The sequence below is a fragment of the Colius striatus genome, chromosome 2 (assembly GCF_028858725.1).
Source record: "Colius striatus isolate bColStr4 chromosome 2, bColStr4.1.hap1, whole genome shotgun sequence".
In the NCBI taxonomy this organism is placed as follows: domain Eukaryota; kingdom Metazoa; phylum Chordata; class Aves; order Coliiformes; family Coliidae; genus Colius; species Colius striatus.
The window spans coordinates 63,131,511-63,148,472 of record NC_084760.1 but is presented as its reverse complement, the minus strand read 5'-3'; the positions used below and the strand labels follow the sequence as shown (position 1 = coordinate 63,148,472).

The 16,962-nt window shown below is 42.1% G+C and overlaps 1 protein-coding gene across 5 annotated transcripts; it reads right to left on the bottom strand.

Moving 5' to 3' along the window:
* Positions 1 to 1,483: 1,483 nt before the first annotated feature.
* CCDC28A (coiled-coil domain containing 28A) lies at positions 1,484 to 8,431 on the bottom strand. 5 transcript variants are annotated; one of them, XM_061990975.1, is made up of 7 exons: positions 8,360 to 8,426; positions 7,189 to 7,342; positions 6,879 to 7,067; positions 4,931 to 5,091; positions 3,402 to 3,556; positions 2,755 to 2,777; positions 1,484 to 1,687 (listed from the first exon to the last, which is right to left on the bottom strand). In XM_061990975.1, exons 3-7 carry the CDS (start codon positions 7,034 to 7,036, stop codon positions 1,630 to 1,632), a joined length of 555 nt encoding a protein of 184 aa, XP_061846959.1. In that variant the 5' UTR covers positions 7,037 to 7,067; positions 7,189 to 7,342; positions 8,360 to 8,426; the 3' UTR covers positions 1,484 to 1,629. The 5 variants fall into 5 exon arrangements, with proteins under 5 accessions (XP_061846959.1, XP_061846958.1, XP_061846960.1 ...); XM_061990974.1 differs by lacking the exon at positions 8,360 to 8,426 and adding an exon at positions 8,023 to 8,294; XM_061990976.1 differs by lacking the exon at positions 7,189 to 7,342 and having other exon boundaries at positions 8,360 to 8,431.
* Between the last annotated feature and the right edge of the window lie 8,531 nt (positions 8,432 to 16,962).

The window sequence follows — 16,962 nt, the reverse complement described above, 5'->3', positions numbered from 1 at the left end:
TAACCAGCCTCACACCTTGAGGTGTGAGGATAAAACTTGCTTTTTTGCTTGATGTTCAGAAGTCTGAATATAAACAAAGACAACGTGCCAGCAGTGAGAAGTTACTGTGCAGAAAAGGATTATTTGCTTGATAACTGGCTAAAGAGTGACAGAAAAAAATCCCCAGACACCTTGGTTTTATTGTGCAAGAAGCATGTTGTATTCGAAGTTCTTGTAAGCTGTCTTTGGATTTCACATGACAGGTACATACCCAGCAGCAGGCTGGGACTGCAAGGTACTTCAAGCAGCATGCACAACTTCACAACTGGAGGCTCTCAACCACACAGGAGATAAATTGTGTAAAGAACAAGAACATCCTCAAGGAAAAGCCCAACTGTGATCCTTACTGGTTGGTTCCTTGTTGAGGTTTGCCTGATGGGTGAGGCAGGGAGGAATGAAGGGTGGCCTAGGCAGAATTTGAGGCCAGAGCATGCTGTCGTGTTTCAGTGCTGTTTCTGTCCTCTGCTGCAGGCACAATGTGTGACACAAGGAGCTGGAGCTGATGAAATCCACAACTGCAGCCTGTGGGGGAAGAAGCTTCTTCTCCAGAGGTGCCAAAACAAAAGGGGCCTTTCCTTCCCTGGCCACGTGCCCGCTGTGCACAGGGAAAAGCTTCGTTCTCAGGCAGAGGGGTAACAATTTAATTTGTTGCGCAGTAAGTATATATAATATAGAATCTGAATGTATTACTTAGACACTGAAATAAATCTAGAACTAGAAGCAGAGTTTGACAGACCAGGATAGAAATTTTGGCTCTAAACCCAGTCTGATTTTGCACTCATACAGATTTTTTTTCCTCTGACTGTGAACACAAAGATGATACCAATTAATACCAGACTATTTATAACACTGTAATGACTACAACATTGCATACACTGGATTTACTGAAACATATCTGTTTCCTCACTTTGGGAATTTCACAATACTCAATAAAACGGTGTGGACTGTTGGCATGCACGCTAGTTCTCATTTAGTCAGGTTTTAAAATTATTCACAGTAATGAAAAAAAGTAAACTCTGTAAATTTTCAGACCATGCAAGAACTCTGGTCTTCTTAACACAGCTGAACAAATAACTACATCATGTTTCATTCGGAGAAGTTGCTAATGGGTTTTACTGAATTGATAATAAATTAATCTGTACCGTCAGTGACCAGTGAAATGCTGAAGGTGAGAGTGTTCAGATTGTCTACATCCTGATCAGAAAGACAACGTTACTGCTGCCTTCATAAAAACTGGATAAATGCTAACGAACTTAGATATACCATGTTCAACCCTATGAACACCAGGGAGCAGAAGAAATGTACTTTCGTGTTTCCCCTTTTTTTTTCCTGTTAAATAAGGCAATAAAACCAAGCACGGTGTCACAGTAACCTACTTAAAACTCTAGATACTAGAGTCATGACATTACACAGTGCACAAAGAGGAATGTGCAAAAATAAACACTTGCATTTGCACTTTGATTCTTCATTGTGTAAAATTAGAAAACCCAACCCAACAATCACAAACCCACAACTGTTCCAGATTCCAGTGGCAGGGAAAAAAACAAAAGAAAAGCTTCTGGGAGAATCCAAACTGACAAAGCTGTGCTTTCAGCCTGTGGCACTATTTGGTGGAATATCTTGAGCATCTGCTAAATGTAGTTTTTGGCTGAAGCAAACAATTAAGGAATAATACTTTCACATATAGATAAGGTATAAACAATCTAGCAGTGTTACATGAGACTATGCTTAGTCCTGTGGTGGGTGTGCACCCAGCAAGTTGAATTCAGTCCTATGAATTCCCATGCTAGCTCTCAACCAGTAGATTCATCTTCCTCAAGGTGACGTTACCTACCTCCAGAATTAGTTGGTAGGTTGAGTGGGACAGCAGGTTATTTTTATTACTGTTGTGTGTAGATACTATCACATTCCCCTTGTCTTCTGTGTAAGACCAAGCCTTAACAGCTTTCCACAGACAGAGAATGCATATACCAGGGCAGTACCTTAAGTTACAAACCCAAGTCCCACCTTCCTCCATGCATACAAAGTGCATTAACATCAGAAATAACTGCAGGATAAACAGAATGCAACAGTCCTCAACCGTGTTCTTAGCTTATCAATATCATGCTAAGATATTCAGCTATCAAGCTAAGACATTCAGCTTTATCTTCTTCTGGATGGGCTAAGAGCACATATTTGTTCAATTACCAGAGCTTTGCTGAAGTATTTGGCTCAACCAGAGTCTGACTCTAGAAATAAAAAATTGGGTCAGTCTAGTAGTCACAGTAAAATTGGTGATAAACAGCTTTTCTAGAAAAAACCCTAAAACTTAACACAATTCACTTATCTATGGGACAGAATGCTTCTGAACACTACAGCAGGGCTATTATGATGTATGTTTGTTTCAGAGTGTCTCAGTGAGATGCCTGTGCAATGACCCTGCTTCTGCTGGGCTCTGCCATCAACTGTCAGCACATTGTCTGGAGTGGTACACACTGGCTAAATAAATCACCCCAGGGTAAAACAGCCTGTAATCAGAAGTGTTGAGATCCAGTCATGTATGTGTTGGAAGAACCTAAAATCTATGCTGCTACACTATTAATTTAAAAGAAAGGACATTATTGAAGCAATTTGACTCCTGTACAGACACCAGCAAAGTACTGGGGAATTATACTGTAACTTGATTACAGTTAATAGTGACTATAACGCAAAATAGACAGTTAAGGAAAAGGATACATAGATGAATTCAGTTCTTCTAGCTGCAATATAAATTTATAAAGTATCAGAAATGTCAGTTAGTCAAATAAATGCACCAATTACAATGATACGATGAAATAAATACATTAAAATGTATTTAAATGAAGGGAATCACTAATTGTTTGGGCTGAGATATACGATCTTATTACACAAAGCAAGGCAAACCTGCATTGAACTCGACACCAACAGAGCCGAGTCACAAATTAAGTTTAAATCTTCCAATCTCAGGAAACGTAAAGAAGTTTTAAACAGTGGAAATACACAAGGGAAAGGAGAAGCTGTGAAGAATATGCAACTGGAAATTCCTTTTTACATGTGGTCTTCCCCAGATGTAAGAGGATGGACCACAAAGAAAATGATAGTTCTCTGGTACAGTGGCTGTCCTAAAAAGGCCGATATCCTCGGGCAGGTTACAGCTAGGCTGCTCCACTCACCAAACAAGCAGCAGCCTATGAAAAAACCAAAAAGGAGTTCCTGTGTTTCCTCAAAACCAAGGTGAGGTTGTTTTGGTTCATTACAAAGCCATGGTCTCCTCAACTGTAGATCTCTGCACACCCAGCGGTGTGGTTTTCCTAAGCTGAGTGCTGGGGGAGAAGTTCCATGTTTTATGCCTTCCCAGTACTTACATCTGACAGCAGCCTGTCCAGGTTGGAGTCACTGGCCAGTTTTCTTTTATCTTCAGGGAGTTCTTCCATCTCCCCATAGAGCTCCAGATTGAGGCGAGCAAGTTTCTCCTGCATGCTCCTCACATGCTCCATCTGCTCAATGGAACATTCATTTCCTAAAAAGATGAGTAACAGCTTTAGATCAAGACACCCGAGAGAACAGATGAAGGTGTGCAGCTGCAGTTTTTTACATTAGAGAACGTAAACACCAAATACATACAAATTCATTTGCTTTCTTAGCCATTTCTCCCTGTTTCACTACTGAAGTTTCTGTCATCTGTCTGGTATTCTGCTGAACTTACAACAACCACTGATGATACTAAACTGGTTTCTAGAATTTACATCTTTTTTCTGTACTCTGAATTTCTCACCAATTTAGGAAAGGCCTGTTATTTTTAACTGATCACAACAAACTTTCTTTCTAATTTTGATAAAGCTTGGGGATTTCTTCCTTGTCATTGATACTTTATAACTTTTTCAGCTTCTCTTTTTAAATCAGTCTGGAATTAACATGACGTGCTGACCTAAAACTAAACTTCCAAAGCACATATGCATCTTTCTACGGAGTTCAGGGGAAAAAATGGGGTTTTTTTGAAACCTCCACCAACTCTGAAACAGTAAGAACAGTAAGATGTTAAGACAGAAGAGAAAGCTGTGTAAAATACATGTACTGGATTCCACAGAAGTTGTTATCAACAGTCAGAAGTGTTAACATGCTATATAACCATTAGGCTAAAACCAGTTACATCTTGTTATTCCTATACTACCATAAATAAGTGACTTCAAATTTGGTTATCTTCCTTATGAGGAAAGGCTGCGGGAACTGGGGCTGTTTAGTCTATAGAAGAGGAGACTGAGGGGGGATCTCATTAATATTTACAAATATCTAAATGGTGGGTGTCAAGAGGTTGGGGCATCCCTTTTCTCTATGGTATCTAGCAACAAGACAAGGAGTAATGGGATGAAGCTGGAACACAAAAAGTTCCATTTAAACACAAGAAAAAACTATTTCACTGTGAGGGTGAGGGAGCCCTGGCACAGGCTGCCTGGGGAGGTTGTGGAGTCTCCTTCCTTGGAGGTCTTCAAGACCCACATGGACATGTTCCTATGTGACCTGATCTAGGTGGACCCTAGATCTAGTCCAACTAGATCCCCCTGCAGGGGGTTGGACTAGATGATCATTAAATGTCCTTTCCAACCCCTACTATTCTGTGATTCTATGATCTTAAATCCATAAGCCAATTGGTGTGCCATGCTGAAAGGAACGATGAAATGGCATTTCAATCATCTCACACCACAGAGAGCCTTACAACAGGTCTATCATTTAAAAAAATGCAGTAAGATCTATGAAATTACGTTAAACCTCATGTAATTCAACAGCTCCTCCTGTGACAAACTGTCAGTCTGTCCCTATAGCACATTGGTTTGCAAATGGTACCGTGGTGTAGCTGTAGAAACTATTATTGCATACAAACAATTCACACATTTACCAAATGCTTGGAGTTTGCCAGAGTGGAAGTCATTCAGGAGACTCAGAAGTCCCCTTTCCATTTCCTGAACATCTGATACATCTGTGAGAAAAGAATGCTGGATTGGAGCTGCCTGTGCCCCTTTTGCTTCACCTGGAGGTTTGGCTTTCTCTTTTATCACGCTGCAAAAAATTGGAACAAAACAAAACAGTTATTTCCTGCTTTCAGAGCATCTGAAATGTATGACAAACGTACATGTGGGCTTTCAAGATGAAATGGGAAATATATAATACATATTGCAAGCCCTCAAGTTAAAAACCAGATCACCCATTTCTCTTAAGAATAAAGTCATAAAAACATGAAAACATAAACCATCATTTTATGAGTTCATACTGCAAAATGAAGGACTCCAACAACTTGCTTTCCTACTAATAGTGGGAAACATCAACAGAGCACAAGTATGTAATGGCCACCTTAATAATCTAAAGACCATTTATTGCCCTATTTGTTACGTCTATTACCCATCCATGCCTCATGACCCTAGGGGCCTTATCTACATACAATCACCCAAAAAGCATCTGCATACTCTCTTTCAAGCAGAAGGGAAAAAAACCCTCAATGATCATATGCTCCCATTGCCCCAACCATCTATAGACTGCCACCTGTGTGGAAAACATGTCATTATAAGCTGGTGACCTTGCCTCCAGATAAATTTTCCTAGAGCCCCTTCTTTCCACCTTCAAAATCCCAATTTTGTAAAATTTTCCATCAAAAGCAATGTCTCAGTGCTCTGTACCACACACCAGATGGAACTAGTCGTGCCCAAACAAATGCTTCACATGATAAAACTTCTTCACAGCCCCACTGCAACAAAACCATCAAAATTCTTAGATCACCTGCATTTTTCTCTAGACATTAAATTTATTCATAGCAGTACCTACAGAAACTACATAGATGACTACAAACAACCACTAGGAATCCAAATGAACCCACAGTTGACAGTGAGAAGCAGCATTTTCCATCTTGGATCCAGAGATGGGCAGACAGACAGACAGCATCCTAAACCAATTCAACTTGGGTGAAGAGTTGTTTTCATCCCAAATTTGCCCCCTTATGTGCACACGCAGCCTTTCCCTCACATTAACATGTCTGCTTCAGCAGCCTTGTGGTGAGTCTGTTCAGAATGTGATTCAGTGAAAAATTTTGAGGCTAAAAGTTTAAATTTAGGATATTATGGGATATTAGAAAAAAAAAATCATAGTTTTAGTAAAGAGGCTTTATTTAATTAGTTAAAATAACAGGGTTTACAGCATATTAAGCCCCACCCTTCAATTGAATAGTCCCATGCTCTGCAAGTCAGAAGTTCTTTCCTATGGGAAATAATTACTATTTTTCCAACCTAACAACTTACATGGTCTATAAACATCACATATGCTACACAGTCTGCATGCTAGAACAGTCCAACAATTACCCTATCTGGTTGAATTTGGAGTAACATGCCTCAATTTAGGGTGGTTTTTTGGCTATTGCTGCTTCAACTTCAGACTTAAAGAAAGGTTTATATGCCAGAATGGTCATCAACTTTTTCCACCTGTATATGAAGCTTAATACAAAATATTACTACTCTTGGAAAACTTATTTCATTAGGTTCTTGCAGATCTAGCCTCCCTTCAGTGGAATTGTTACTGGTATGAGTCTACAGCACTGTGTAACAGCTTATAAAATGTACCACAGTGTTGACAGTCATCTTTTTCAAGAAAATAACTGTTATATTGCATTAAACAATATAATAGTTACTGCTTTGATAAATTTGCTACTTGCTATTGCTTTGAACAAATTGCTTTGCTAAAAAAGACACGTCATCAGAAGTGTGAATTCAGCTCTTTTCATTTTGTCCCAGCCAGTCTAAATACCCACTAGACCATCAGAGCATTGCCAGGTTTCTGTCTCTCACTTCCCCCAAGCTTACCGTTTTAACTTTGTTTTTTGTACTGCAGGCTGTGGTGCAGGATTTGAAAAAGCTGTACTTTTACTGACTGGCACTGAGCTTTTCTTGGAGTTAGCAACCTGAGCAGGGTGACTGGTAGATGATTTTGGGCTCCTCCTCTTAATTTTCCTTTCTTCCATTTCTTCCAGTTTACTGCATCTAGACTAATTTCTTGTTTTCCAAAGGGAAGGGGGAAAAAAAAAAAGGGCAAGAAACACCAAATTAAAAATGGGCTTTACAACAAAAGCAAGGGGGAAAACAGGTCACAGTGCATGGAAATACAGCTTTATACTTTCTTCAAAGATGAGCAGTCAGTCATTTCTTCAAACAAGAGAATCCAGTTTTCAGAAGCTGCCCAGGCCTGCCCGATCAGCAAAACCTATGCATCATCTTCAGCAGACAGGTACCTCAAAATGATCTCAAGCTTTGTGTCCCATTGGTTATTGCTAGAAAACAGCACAACTACTTGAGTCAGCGCCAATCAAAAAAAAAAAACGATGGCGGTATGAGGATGCTGTGATCCACCCTGTCCAAATAACCTCCTTTGTAGAGAGAGGCAATGGCCTTGTCAAAACTCATTTGATGCCGAGTTAGTATTGCTATTATATAGAATCATAGAATCCCAGACTGGCAGGGGTTTGAAGACCTCTAGAGATCATCTAATTCAACCCCCCTGCTAAAGCAGGTTCACATAGGTTACACAGGAATGTGTCCAGGCGGGTTCTGAAAACCTCCAGAGGAGGCTCCACACCCTCCCTGGGCAGTTTGTGCCAGGGCTCCATCACTCTCACAGCAAAGAAGTTTTTACTTGTGACTAAGTGGAACTTTTTGTGTTCCAACTCAAGTCCATTACTCTTAGTCTTGTCGCGGGACACAACAAAAGTGCCACCTCACTCTCCTGACATCCTTCAAGTACTTTTAAGTGTTAATGAGATTTCCCCTCAGTCTTCTCCAGGCTGAACAGCCCCAGGTCCCACAGCCGTTCCTCCTAAGAAAACCGGACACAGTACTCCCGATGAGGCCTCACCAGAGGCACAGCAGAGGGGCAGACATGCTATTGAAGGGTGCTACTCACTAATATATATACCAGACTGCTGCTACTATATACGCTACCATCAGGTGCTACCTAATGATCCCCTCGCCTGGACGCCGCCTTCTCTAACAGCCGCCCTGCGCGCACGGCGGTGCCGACCCCCACGGGTCCCTTCCCCTGCGCCACCGCCTCCCGTGGTAAGAGCCCGGGGCCAAGCACCGAGCCCTCTGGCACCGGCAGCCCCTACGCCGTGTCGCCATTTTATCGGCCGGGAGCCACGCCGCCGCCTGCCGCTGCCGGACGAGGAGGGGCGGGAGGGGACGGCAGGGGACGACCGCCCTCCCGCCGGCCCCTCACCCACAGCCCACCCCCGTCCCCGTGAAGCAGCCGCCGCGGCGCAGGCCCCGCCCCCGGCCTGGCGGGCGCTCACCCCTCCCCCAGCGACGCGGCAGCCTCAGCCCGGCGCCGGCCTCAGGGTCACGTCACCGCGCGCTGCGGCTGCCCAGCGAGAAATGCATTCTGGGAGTCCCGCCTCGCGCCTCGGCGGGCAGGGCGACTACTGTTCCCAGAACCCCCCGCGCGCGCGGGAGGGCTGAGCGGGTTCGTCGCACGCGGCGGGGTGGCGCGTGGGGGCGGAGTGGCCCCCGAGCGGCTCGAAAGGGCGGGGCCGCCGTCGCGCCCCGCCGCACCGGCACAGCCCTGCACCGGCACACGGCCGGTCCTGGCCTCGCCACCGCCCCCGGCCGCAGCGCGCCGCTCTGTCGGCACAGCCTCTTCCCGGGCGGATAGCCGCCCCCCGCCACAGCCTTGCCGCAGCGCTCTCGGGCCGCGCACTGAGGGACCGGCGCAGGTCTCCGTCGGCAGAGCCCCTTCCCGGGCAGGCGGCCGCCTCTGGCCTCAGTGCCCTGCAGAGGGGCGGAGGGAAGCTGCCACGCCGCCGCCTGCCCTCTGCCGTGCAGCCGTCCTGTCTGCACACAGGTGGTCACGGAGGCCTCGCTGACCGTGTTAGAAATGCCTGTGAAAAACCTTCCCCAGTTCTGAAACGGTGGAACTCGGATTGGTGAGAGAAGGGACCGTCTCCTCGGCCGGTGGTGGGGCATCCCATGCCCCGCGGGACTTTTGGGGCTCTGTCCCCCACCGAGGCGCAGAAGCAGCCCAGGCGTTTCTGTCGGTCGGCAGCTTCATGCAGGCGCGAGGCAGGTTCCCTCCCGTGGCAGGCCCCGCGCTACAGGTAGCCGCGTCGGCTCCCGAGTTGAGGCTCTTGCAGCCTGGGCAGCTGTCCACCTTCCCCGTCCCGGCTGCTGAGCTCTGCCTCTAGGAGCAGCACGGGTAGGTAACAGCTGTAATGGACGAGCAGGCCCCACTCAGTCATACCGCTTCGCTCCCGACGGAGATGTTCCAAGTGCGGGTGTTATGGATCCACGTTAAAGGAGGAGGACCCTGCTGTGGCGCTGGGTTTGAGGCAGCTCGCTCTCTCTTTAACCGACCAAAATTCTGGCCTTTAATAGTTGGATGATGGCAACAGTATTTTCAAGGCAGGCAATATTAGCAGGGCAGGCCTACCTACCCTTTGTAGTTAATAACTCCAGGCCCCGCCCCCCCATGAAATAGCAGTACTATTTCATGGTACTGCTGCTGTTGTATAAGAACTCACCTTTGTCTTCAGCGCTCCTTGACATCGATGGTTTGATGCTGGGTACGTATTTTCCTAGCTATGGGTGGTAGCTCGAGGTGTTTTTTCCCCCATGTGGCAGTACTTCGTTACCTAGAGAGGTGAACTTATCAAATATCTTTACAATTGATCAACCTGAATTTCTTCTACTTGCAATGTGATCTTAGTTTTTACCTGAGAAGTGTGTTGTTCATAACTGCATTATTTCTGATGAAAATTTTCAGACATTATTTACACACCAGCTGTGAAGGGTGGTATAATCTGCATCACCCTGAGTGAAAACATTGGCCAAAAGCTTTACCAGTGTTTGCTAGGGTGTGTCTCAGTATAAAGCTATCACATGGCTTAACAGGTGTGCAGCAGGGATGCATCCCTACCTCTGTCTAGAGCTTATGTGATGCCAAAAACCTGATTCTCCGGTTGTATCCTCATCCTGAACTTTCTTGTGGATCTTGAATCAGTCCCCGAGGGGCTATTAGATACAACAGTGCCTCATCAAGACTTCCATGGGACCTTGTAGTTGTGAGACTCGATGGCCACTTTGAGTCCAAAAAGGGAGAGTGCATTTGCAATGACTCAAGGAGAAGGAGATGGGGGCTACAAAAACTGGGAAAAACAAGATTTACAGACAAGTTTGTGTAGCTATATGGGAGATTTTTATGAGATAAATACTGTTTCTGCAGGGTGAGTTCAGAAATACTTGTGTTCATTCAGCTTATTTTTCACATGCTATATAAGCAAGTAAATGTAGCCACCTTACGGTTTGTGTATAGAGGTGTGGGGTTGGTTGTTTGGGGTTTCCCCCCCCACCTGCCGTGGATTAATGGTGTCCCACTTGGCAGAATATAGCAAAGAGGTTTGACAGGACAAAAAGTGACTAGATATCCTTTGTTTCTACCCAAGTAGTTTAAGTAGAATGTCTTATGGGCTGTTTTTAAATGAAGGGAAAATCTTTCCATCACTGATATAAGCGTTTTAAAAATAAAATTATTTATATGCAGAAAGCTGTTGAATTCCCCAGTCAACTGCTTCAGTTTAGTTTCTTAGTATAAGGGAACAAGTACACTAACTTAGTTACTCTTATAAAAGCTATGTGTGATTTTCCTGGGACACACTGGAAAAGATATGCAATCAGTTTTAGCATGCAGATGTTGTTTTGCTCCACGTGCCCTTTTTAGAAATACACAATACATGACATTAGAATCATTATTAAAATGTCTCTATTACTTCTATATCTGACTTAGCAGAGCCTACAGGGGCAGATAATTGGGAAAACATCAGAGTTTATTGTATGTTTGCATAGTGAAAGTTATTTTGTAGTGAATAATTAGTTTATTCTAAAAGATAACAATAAGTTGAGAATTAACTATAGAATAGCCTTGATTTGATACTGCAAATCCCCTGGCAGATAACACTGTTTCCTGGAATCAAATGAAGATATCATATACTCAATAGGGGGGGCCATGGGTGGGGAAGAGATTTTGGATTATCTCCATTTAGCTGAGCTTTTGCATAATTTTGTATTGTAGCAACAATTTGCGTTTGGAAAAGGCTTTTTTCTTCCTTTATAAGGCTTTATTCTGACAACATCATCAAGCACAACGTTACTGTTAAAGAAGCAAATTAAAACGTTAATTGAATCTGATTTTATTTACATGTCTATCTCCTTATACAAACTACAGTCCCACTTTTGAAGATGCTTTGAAGAAGAACTTCAAAGAAGTTAGTCTGTACTTTGTATTGAGATATGCATGCAAATAAAATCAGATTCTTCTTTCTGAAACCCCTGTTCAGTTAACATGAGATGGCAAGTTGGTTCTAAAGGCTTCCAAGACAGTGATGAAAGCTACTTCTTCTTTAGCTTCTGTATTTCACCTCAGATATATTTCACAGGGTGGCACCTCATGCTCATAGTAGCTTGTCATTGCTGTAGCACAACCTTCTGAAAAAGAGCAGAGTCTGAGATGTACTTGTTCACATCAAGTACTTATTTCTAGTTTATGACTAGCAGCATAACAAGGTGTGAGTGTGTATCTATTGGGCAGCTAAATGTGCAAAGCAATGCTGTGACGTTGAGAGTATATATAAAGGAAATTAATGATCACTGGATTAATATGGATGTAGAATCGTGTGGATTGGGCACATGTGTATTCCTCTTTACAGAATGATGATAGATGTGCCCTCCTGAAATGTCACTGAAAATGTGTCAACATATATACCAACAGTGTATCACTGTAGACACACACACGGATCTGGCTAAGTGAAGGAATATAAGCATATATAAATATTTAGATTTCTGTATTATTACCGATCAGTTTCCACATCTCAAACATGAATAGTCCGCTCAAGTCAGCACTATTACACATGACAGCAAGTAGTTTAAAACCTCTACCAGTATTATGTGTGTATCCAGTGTCAGCTTACTGGAAAAAAACCCAATTCTTGGTTAGCTACCGAAACATTAAATATGTGACCTGCTTAAAAACAAAGCAAATCTTTTGCCAGAATGTTCATGTTGAATAAACCACTTCCTCAGGCAAGCAGTATGGTGATTTGGGTACCCATGATGTGTTAACAGGAGGAAGAACGGAAAACAGAAGGGGCTGCCAAATCACTTGAGAAGCAGAATCTCTTCAAGTATATGTAAGCCTGCCTCTGAGGTAGGATGGTTGCTCAAGGTGTATTGCTTCTGTTTGCCTCAGCTTTCAGCTGTATACCAACCTCTTAGCTCCTTGCTAATGTCCTCATAGGACCTTCTTGGTCAGTTTTGATCCAGCGTTCCTCACTACTGGAGGTGCCTACTCTTGTCATGCCCCAGTTCCTTCTCTTTATCTCTGTGTATCTTCAGTTCTCTCCAGTCCTGCTTTGGCCTTCAAAGGACTGAGATGATCTCCCTAGGACCTAGGAGATACCAAGGAATGAAAGCTGATTCTTCTTGTCATGGAAGTTTTGAGGAATTGCTCCAAATATAAAGATGGCTCTACTGATCAGAGCAAAAGTTCACGTAGCCCAGTGTGCTAACTCCAAAGCACCTAGTTGCAGATGCCTATAAAAAACTGTAAGAAACTGGTGAACATGAGATGCTGCCCTGAATACTTTCCAGTCTCCATCAGCTTTGTGATTCAGATGCAGTTTCTATGCACATAGCAATGTTACGCAGTAGCCATCCCAAGAACTAGGCCACTAGGGCCTGAATGGCCTTGGCCAGTCCCAACTGAGGCCCCACTGCCTGTGGAGCCAGGAGTCTCATTTCAAGTCAGCCCAGGGCTGTCAATCCCTGACTAAGCTAAGAGTCTCCAGTTCTCTGTTCAGGTCCTGGATGACTCCTGGGATCTATGCTGCAGTCTTGTCTCCAGAGAAGAACAACAAGCCAGCCTGATTTCTTTATATGCCTGGAAAATTGTGTTGAAAGAATATTATTACCATGTCCACTAGTTAATTTGGATTTCATATTCACAGTATGATCAAAGTAATAGTGGTTGGAAAGCAGTTCTTGAGGTTGTAAGTGTCATGGGCTACTTCAGGGTAGGACAGCATGAGGTCAAATTAGGGTCAACTCTGTGCTCATATCAAGTTGCCCAGGTCTTTATCCAGCCTATCTTGAAAACCTTCAAGGATGAAGACTGCACAAATGTCTTGTAGCACAGCCCCCTGCTGAGAGGACAGCTACTGCCACTTCAGGTCAGCTGTGGCTTTGTCCTGACAGGCCTTGAAACCTTCAAGAATGGAGATTCCACCAGCCCTGCAGATAACTTGTTCCAGTCCTGCGTTACAGTGCAAGTGAAGAAGTTTTCCCTTGTACAATTTTTAGTTATATGAAAAGATGCTAATATTGTATGTGTGTTCAACAGATAGAGAAGCTATGGTACAGTCACATTTGCCTTTCTCCAAGTGTTTAGTTTAAATATTTGTAACATGCATTAAGATCCTCCAAGGAAAAAGCACTTTGGAGCTGTACATTAATTGTTTTAATAACACCAATGCTCCAGCTGGAAAATGAAAAAGTCTCTCGTTGGCTCTGCCAGCACACATGATATTTCGTGTATCGTCCCAAACCTAATACAGTTTTTCAGATTCTGTCAGGGGTTGTAAAACTAACATTAGCAAGAAATGCATTGGTTATTCACCAGTGTGTAACGCATTCTCTTTTAGAATTATTTCAAAACATTTTCCAGAGTTTAGGTGCTGACATGTAAAAAGAGTAGATTTTTCTGAAGGATAAGGCTGTGAGTCACTGAAAGGAAATGTTGTGGAGGGAAAGCAAGGAAGGAAAAGACCTTTTGCACATAACGATTGCTAATCTCCATCTCTCACCATTGTCTTGCTTGGACAGTGCTTGTTCACAGTCACAGAATCTCAAGGGCTGGAAGGGACCTCGAAAGATCATCCAGTCCGATACTCCTGCCAGAGTAGGACCTCCTAGAGTAGGTCACACAGGAACTCATCCAGCTGGGTTTTGAATGTCTGCAGAGAAGGAGACTCAAAAACAATGGGCAGCCCATTCCAGTGCTCTGTCACCCTCACAGTGAAGAAATTCTTCCTTGTGTTTCTTTGGAACCTCTTATGTTCCAGCTTGTACCCATTGCCCCTTGTTCTATCACTGGACATCGAGAAGAGCCTGACGCCCTCCTTTTACATACACATTATCATCAAATGTTTCCATCTACCAAATTGTTCCACTAATTTTATCCTAAATAACCTTTCTCACAGGACTCAAGTGACCCATTGCTGGACTTAAAAGGTTTGGATGATATGGCACCACTCCTTCAAATGCTTGCATGCATGTTCAATAGTAGACAATGATGAATTTCATATGTGCTTTTAAAATGAATAAAAATAAACCTTGGGTAAATCCTTCCTCCCTGCTGAATTATATTCTGCAGATACTCAGTGAGCTACTCATTGTAAACATAACATTTACAATCAGTCCTAAGACTGGCAACATTGTATTTACAGAATTCTCAAGGTCATAAAAACTGAACCCTTGTGAACCAGAGTGGGAAGTAAATTCTAGAAACAAGGTCAGATTAGCAAACATGTGAAAAAGTCTTTTCTTCTGCACAATTGGAGATGTATTAATGCAGAGTGGGGTTTCTGATGTATATTGTGGAAATAATATGTGGAAAGGATTGTTGCATTTTATTTAACCTTACATTTGTAACACCTGTTCTTGGCAGGCACCTGCTCTTTCCCCCTTTTAAATATTTAAATATTGATTAATGTTTATGACTAATTTAGTACAAGATAGAACATGCAGCTGATATCACAAAGAACCAGGGCACATCTTTTGTTTTCTACAGCTTGCTTCTTAAACTGTTCAGTAATTTATAACAAGATTATCATAATGGAGTAAGACCTTGGAGAGAAAAAAAAACAATCTTAAGGTAGCAATTGAAATAAAATACTTGCTCAGTTGTTTTAATAGTTTGATTTAGTGCCTACAAAAATTGTTTTGTTTTCTTTCCCAGTGTTTATATTTGGTGTCAGTAGGAGAAACTACTACTCACATTCTCTCTATGAAGGGCATTTGGTATTGCTGAATGGTATTGCTATTGCAGAGTAACCCTGTCATGCCAGGAAAAGTCCAGTAAAGAAAGTTCAACTTTTCAAAGCAGTTCAGCCTCACCTTTAGTGTGCACAAACATGAGCTGTGGACATAATCACCTGCACACACCTCTGAATCTTCAGTAATGTCTATGAATCTTAATGGTGCAAAACTCAGAGAGCAAATAAAGGCAATTCCTCCCACAAAGATCATACAACAAATGGACGCAAGACAAAAGAGTAAAAAGAAAATACAATCAGACAACCTGAATCTACATAACTGACCATGGTTTAAGCACAGCAGCTACCTAATTTTTGTCAAAGGTTCTGTTGGCATCATGGGCAATGGTGAATATGCATTTTATAGGAAAGAATTGTAGGCAAATTTTCTTGATGAGATCCTCTGGTTTAAAAGAAAACCAGGGAAACTTACAATTTTCTTATTGAGCCATACAGTATAAAACTAACTTGAATATACTTTCTTAAGAAATTGTCTATGTGCAAAATTATAGTCATCATCTGTAAACTTTGATTCAACTCAAGAAAACCAAGTGATTTTTCTGAGTGAGAAAGTTTGTGAAGGTTATGCCCACAAAGAACTGTGAAGGCAAACAGATGGACTTTCTTTATTGAGTGTGCTAAGAGCATGAAATATAGCTCTCATAATTACAGTTATAGAAATATTATCAAAAGATATAGGTATATTCTAGAAATATAACTTGGATGACTATCGTAATATCAAAGTAAAACAGTGAGTTATTTGCAGTCCGCAGATTTTCCTGCTAAGGTTTGTAGCTGGCCCTATGTCACTTCTTCATGTGATTTGTGAAATTTAATTCCCTTCTTGCTATATAGCTTTGTGGTTCAGTATAAACACAACTGCTACAACATTTTAAAAGCATCAAGTGACTGGTTTTTTATAGGCTATAAGATACATTGCTGAGGAATTCCACTGATTACATGTCTGTTCTTCCAAACAGACATCAGAAGGCATGTTGGTAACATCAGACTGTGTTTTGTTAGACATACAGAAATGCAGAACTAAAAACAAACAAAAATCCATTCCCTAAAGATAATGAGTGTACACAGAAATATTTGTACAGAAAGCTGCTTCTAAGCAATGCCTATGTTAAACAGTGTAATAGAGTTTTCTTTTTAATGTGATTTTACTCCAGTAACTAATTAGCAAAGCAAAAGTTAAGTGTTTGAAGCATTTTCCTTTGCACTGGAAATGCTAAAAAGAAAGCAGCAAGAGATCTCAGGTCCAAACAAGACAGATGTGACTATGTGCACCCTATTCCTGTGGATAAAGTGAGACTCTGTAGCAAAACATTTAAGGCTTAAATACATGATGGAACACAGTGGGCATGCAAGTAGCACTGAAGGCAATTGCATACAGCCTAAGAGTTAATTGTAGTATAGTGCAGTAGCTGTTAGTGAGAAAGCTTCTAGTTTAAAGTTTTCTTAAATTAATAGAATAAAAGGCTTAAATGAGACCTCCTTATCAAAGCATATTAAAAAAACAACTGTAGGGAAAGCATAGTAAAAAGTTACTAACTTCAGCAGCATTTGCAAATTTTGGTTGTGGATCACTGTAATTGTATTAGTATTCAAAACTTCAGTCATAACTGTCACTGAATACAAAGTACAGAAAAATCAAGAAATTAAAGAACCAAAGTGGCATCATTGTGAGACTGGTTGTGTTGTTTTGTTTTGTTTTGTTTATGTTTGGAGGGAGTTTTCTGTGTATTTTCAACCAGGGATTAAATTTGCTAACTTTTGGAAAGAGACCCTAAGGGAGATTCCTGGAAGGAGGA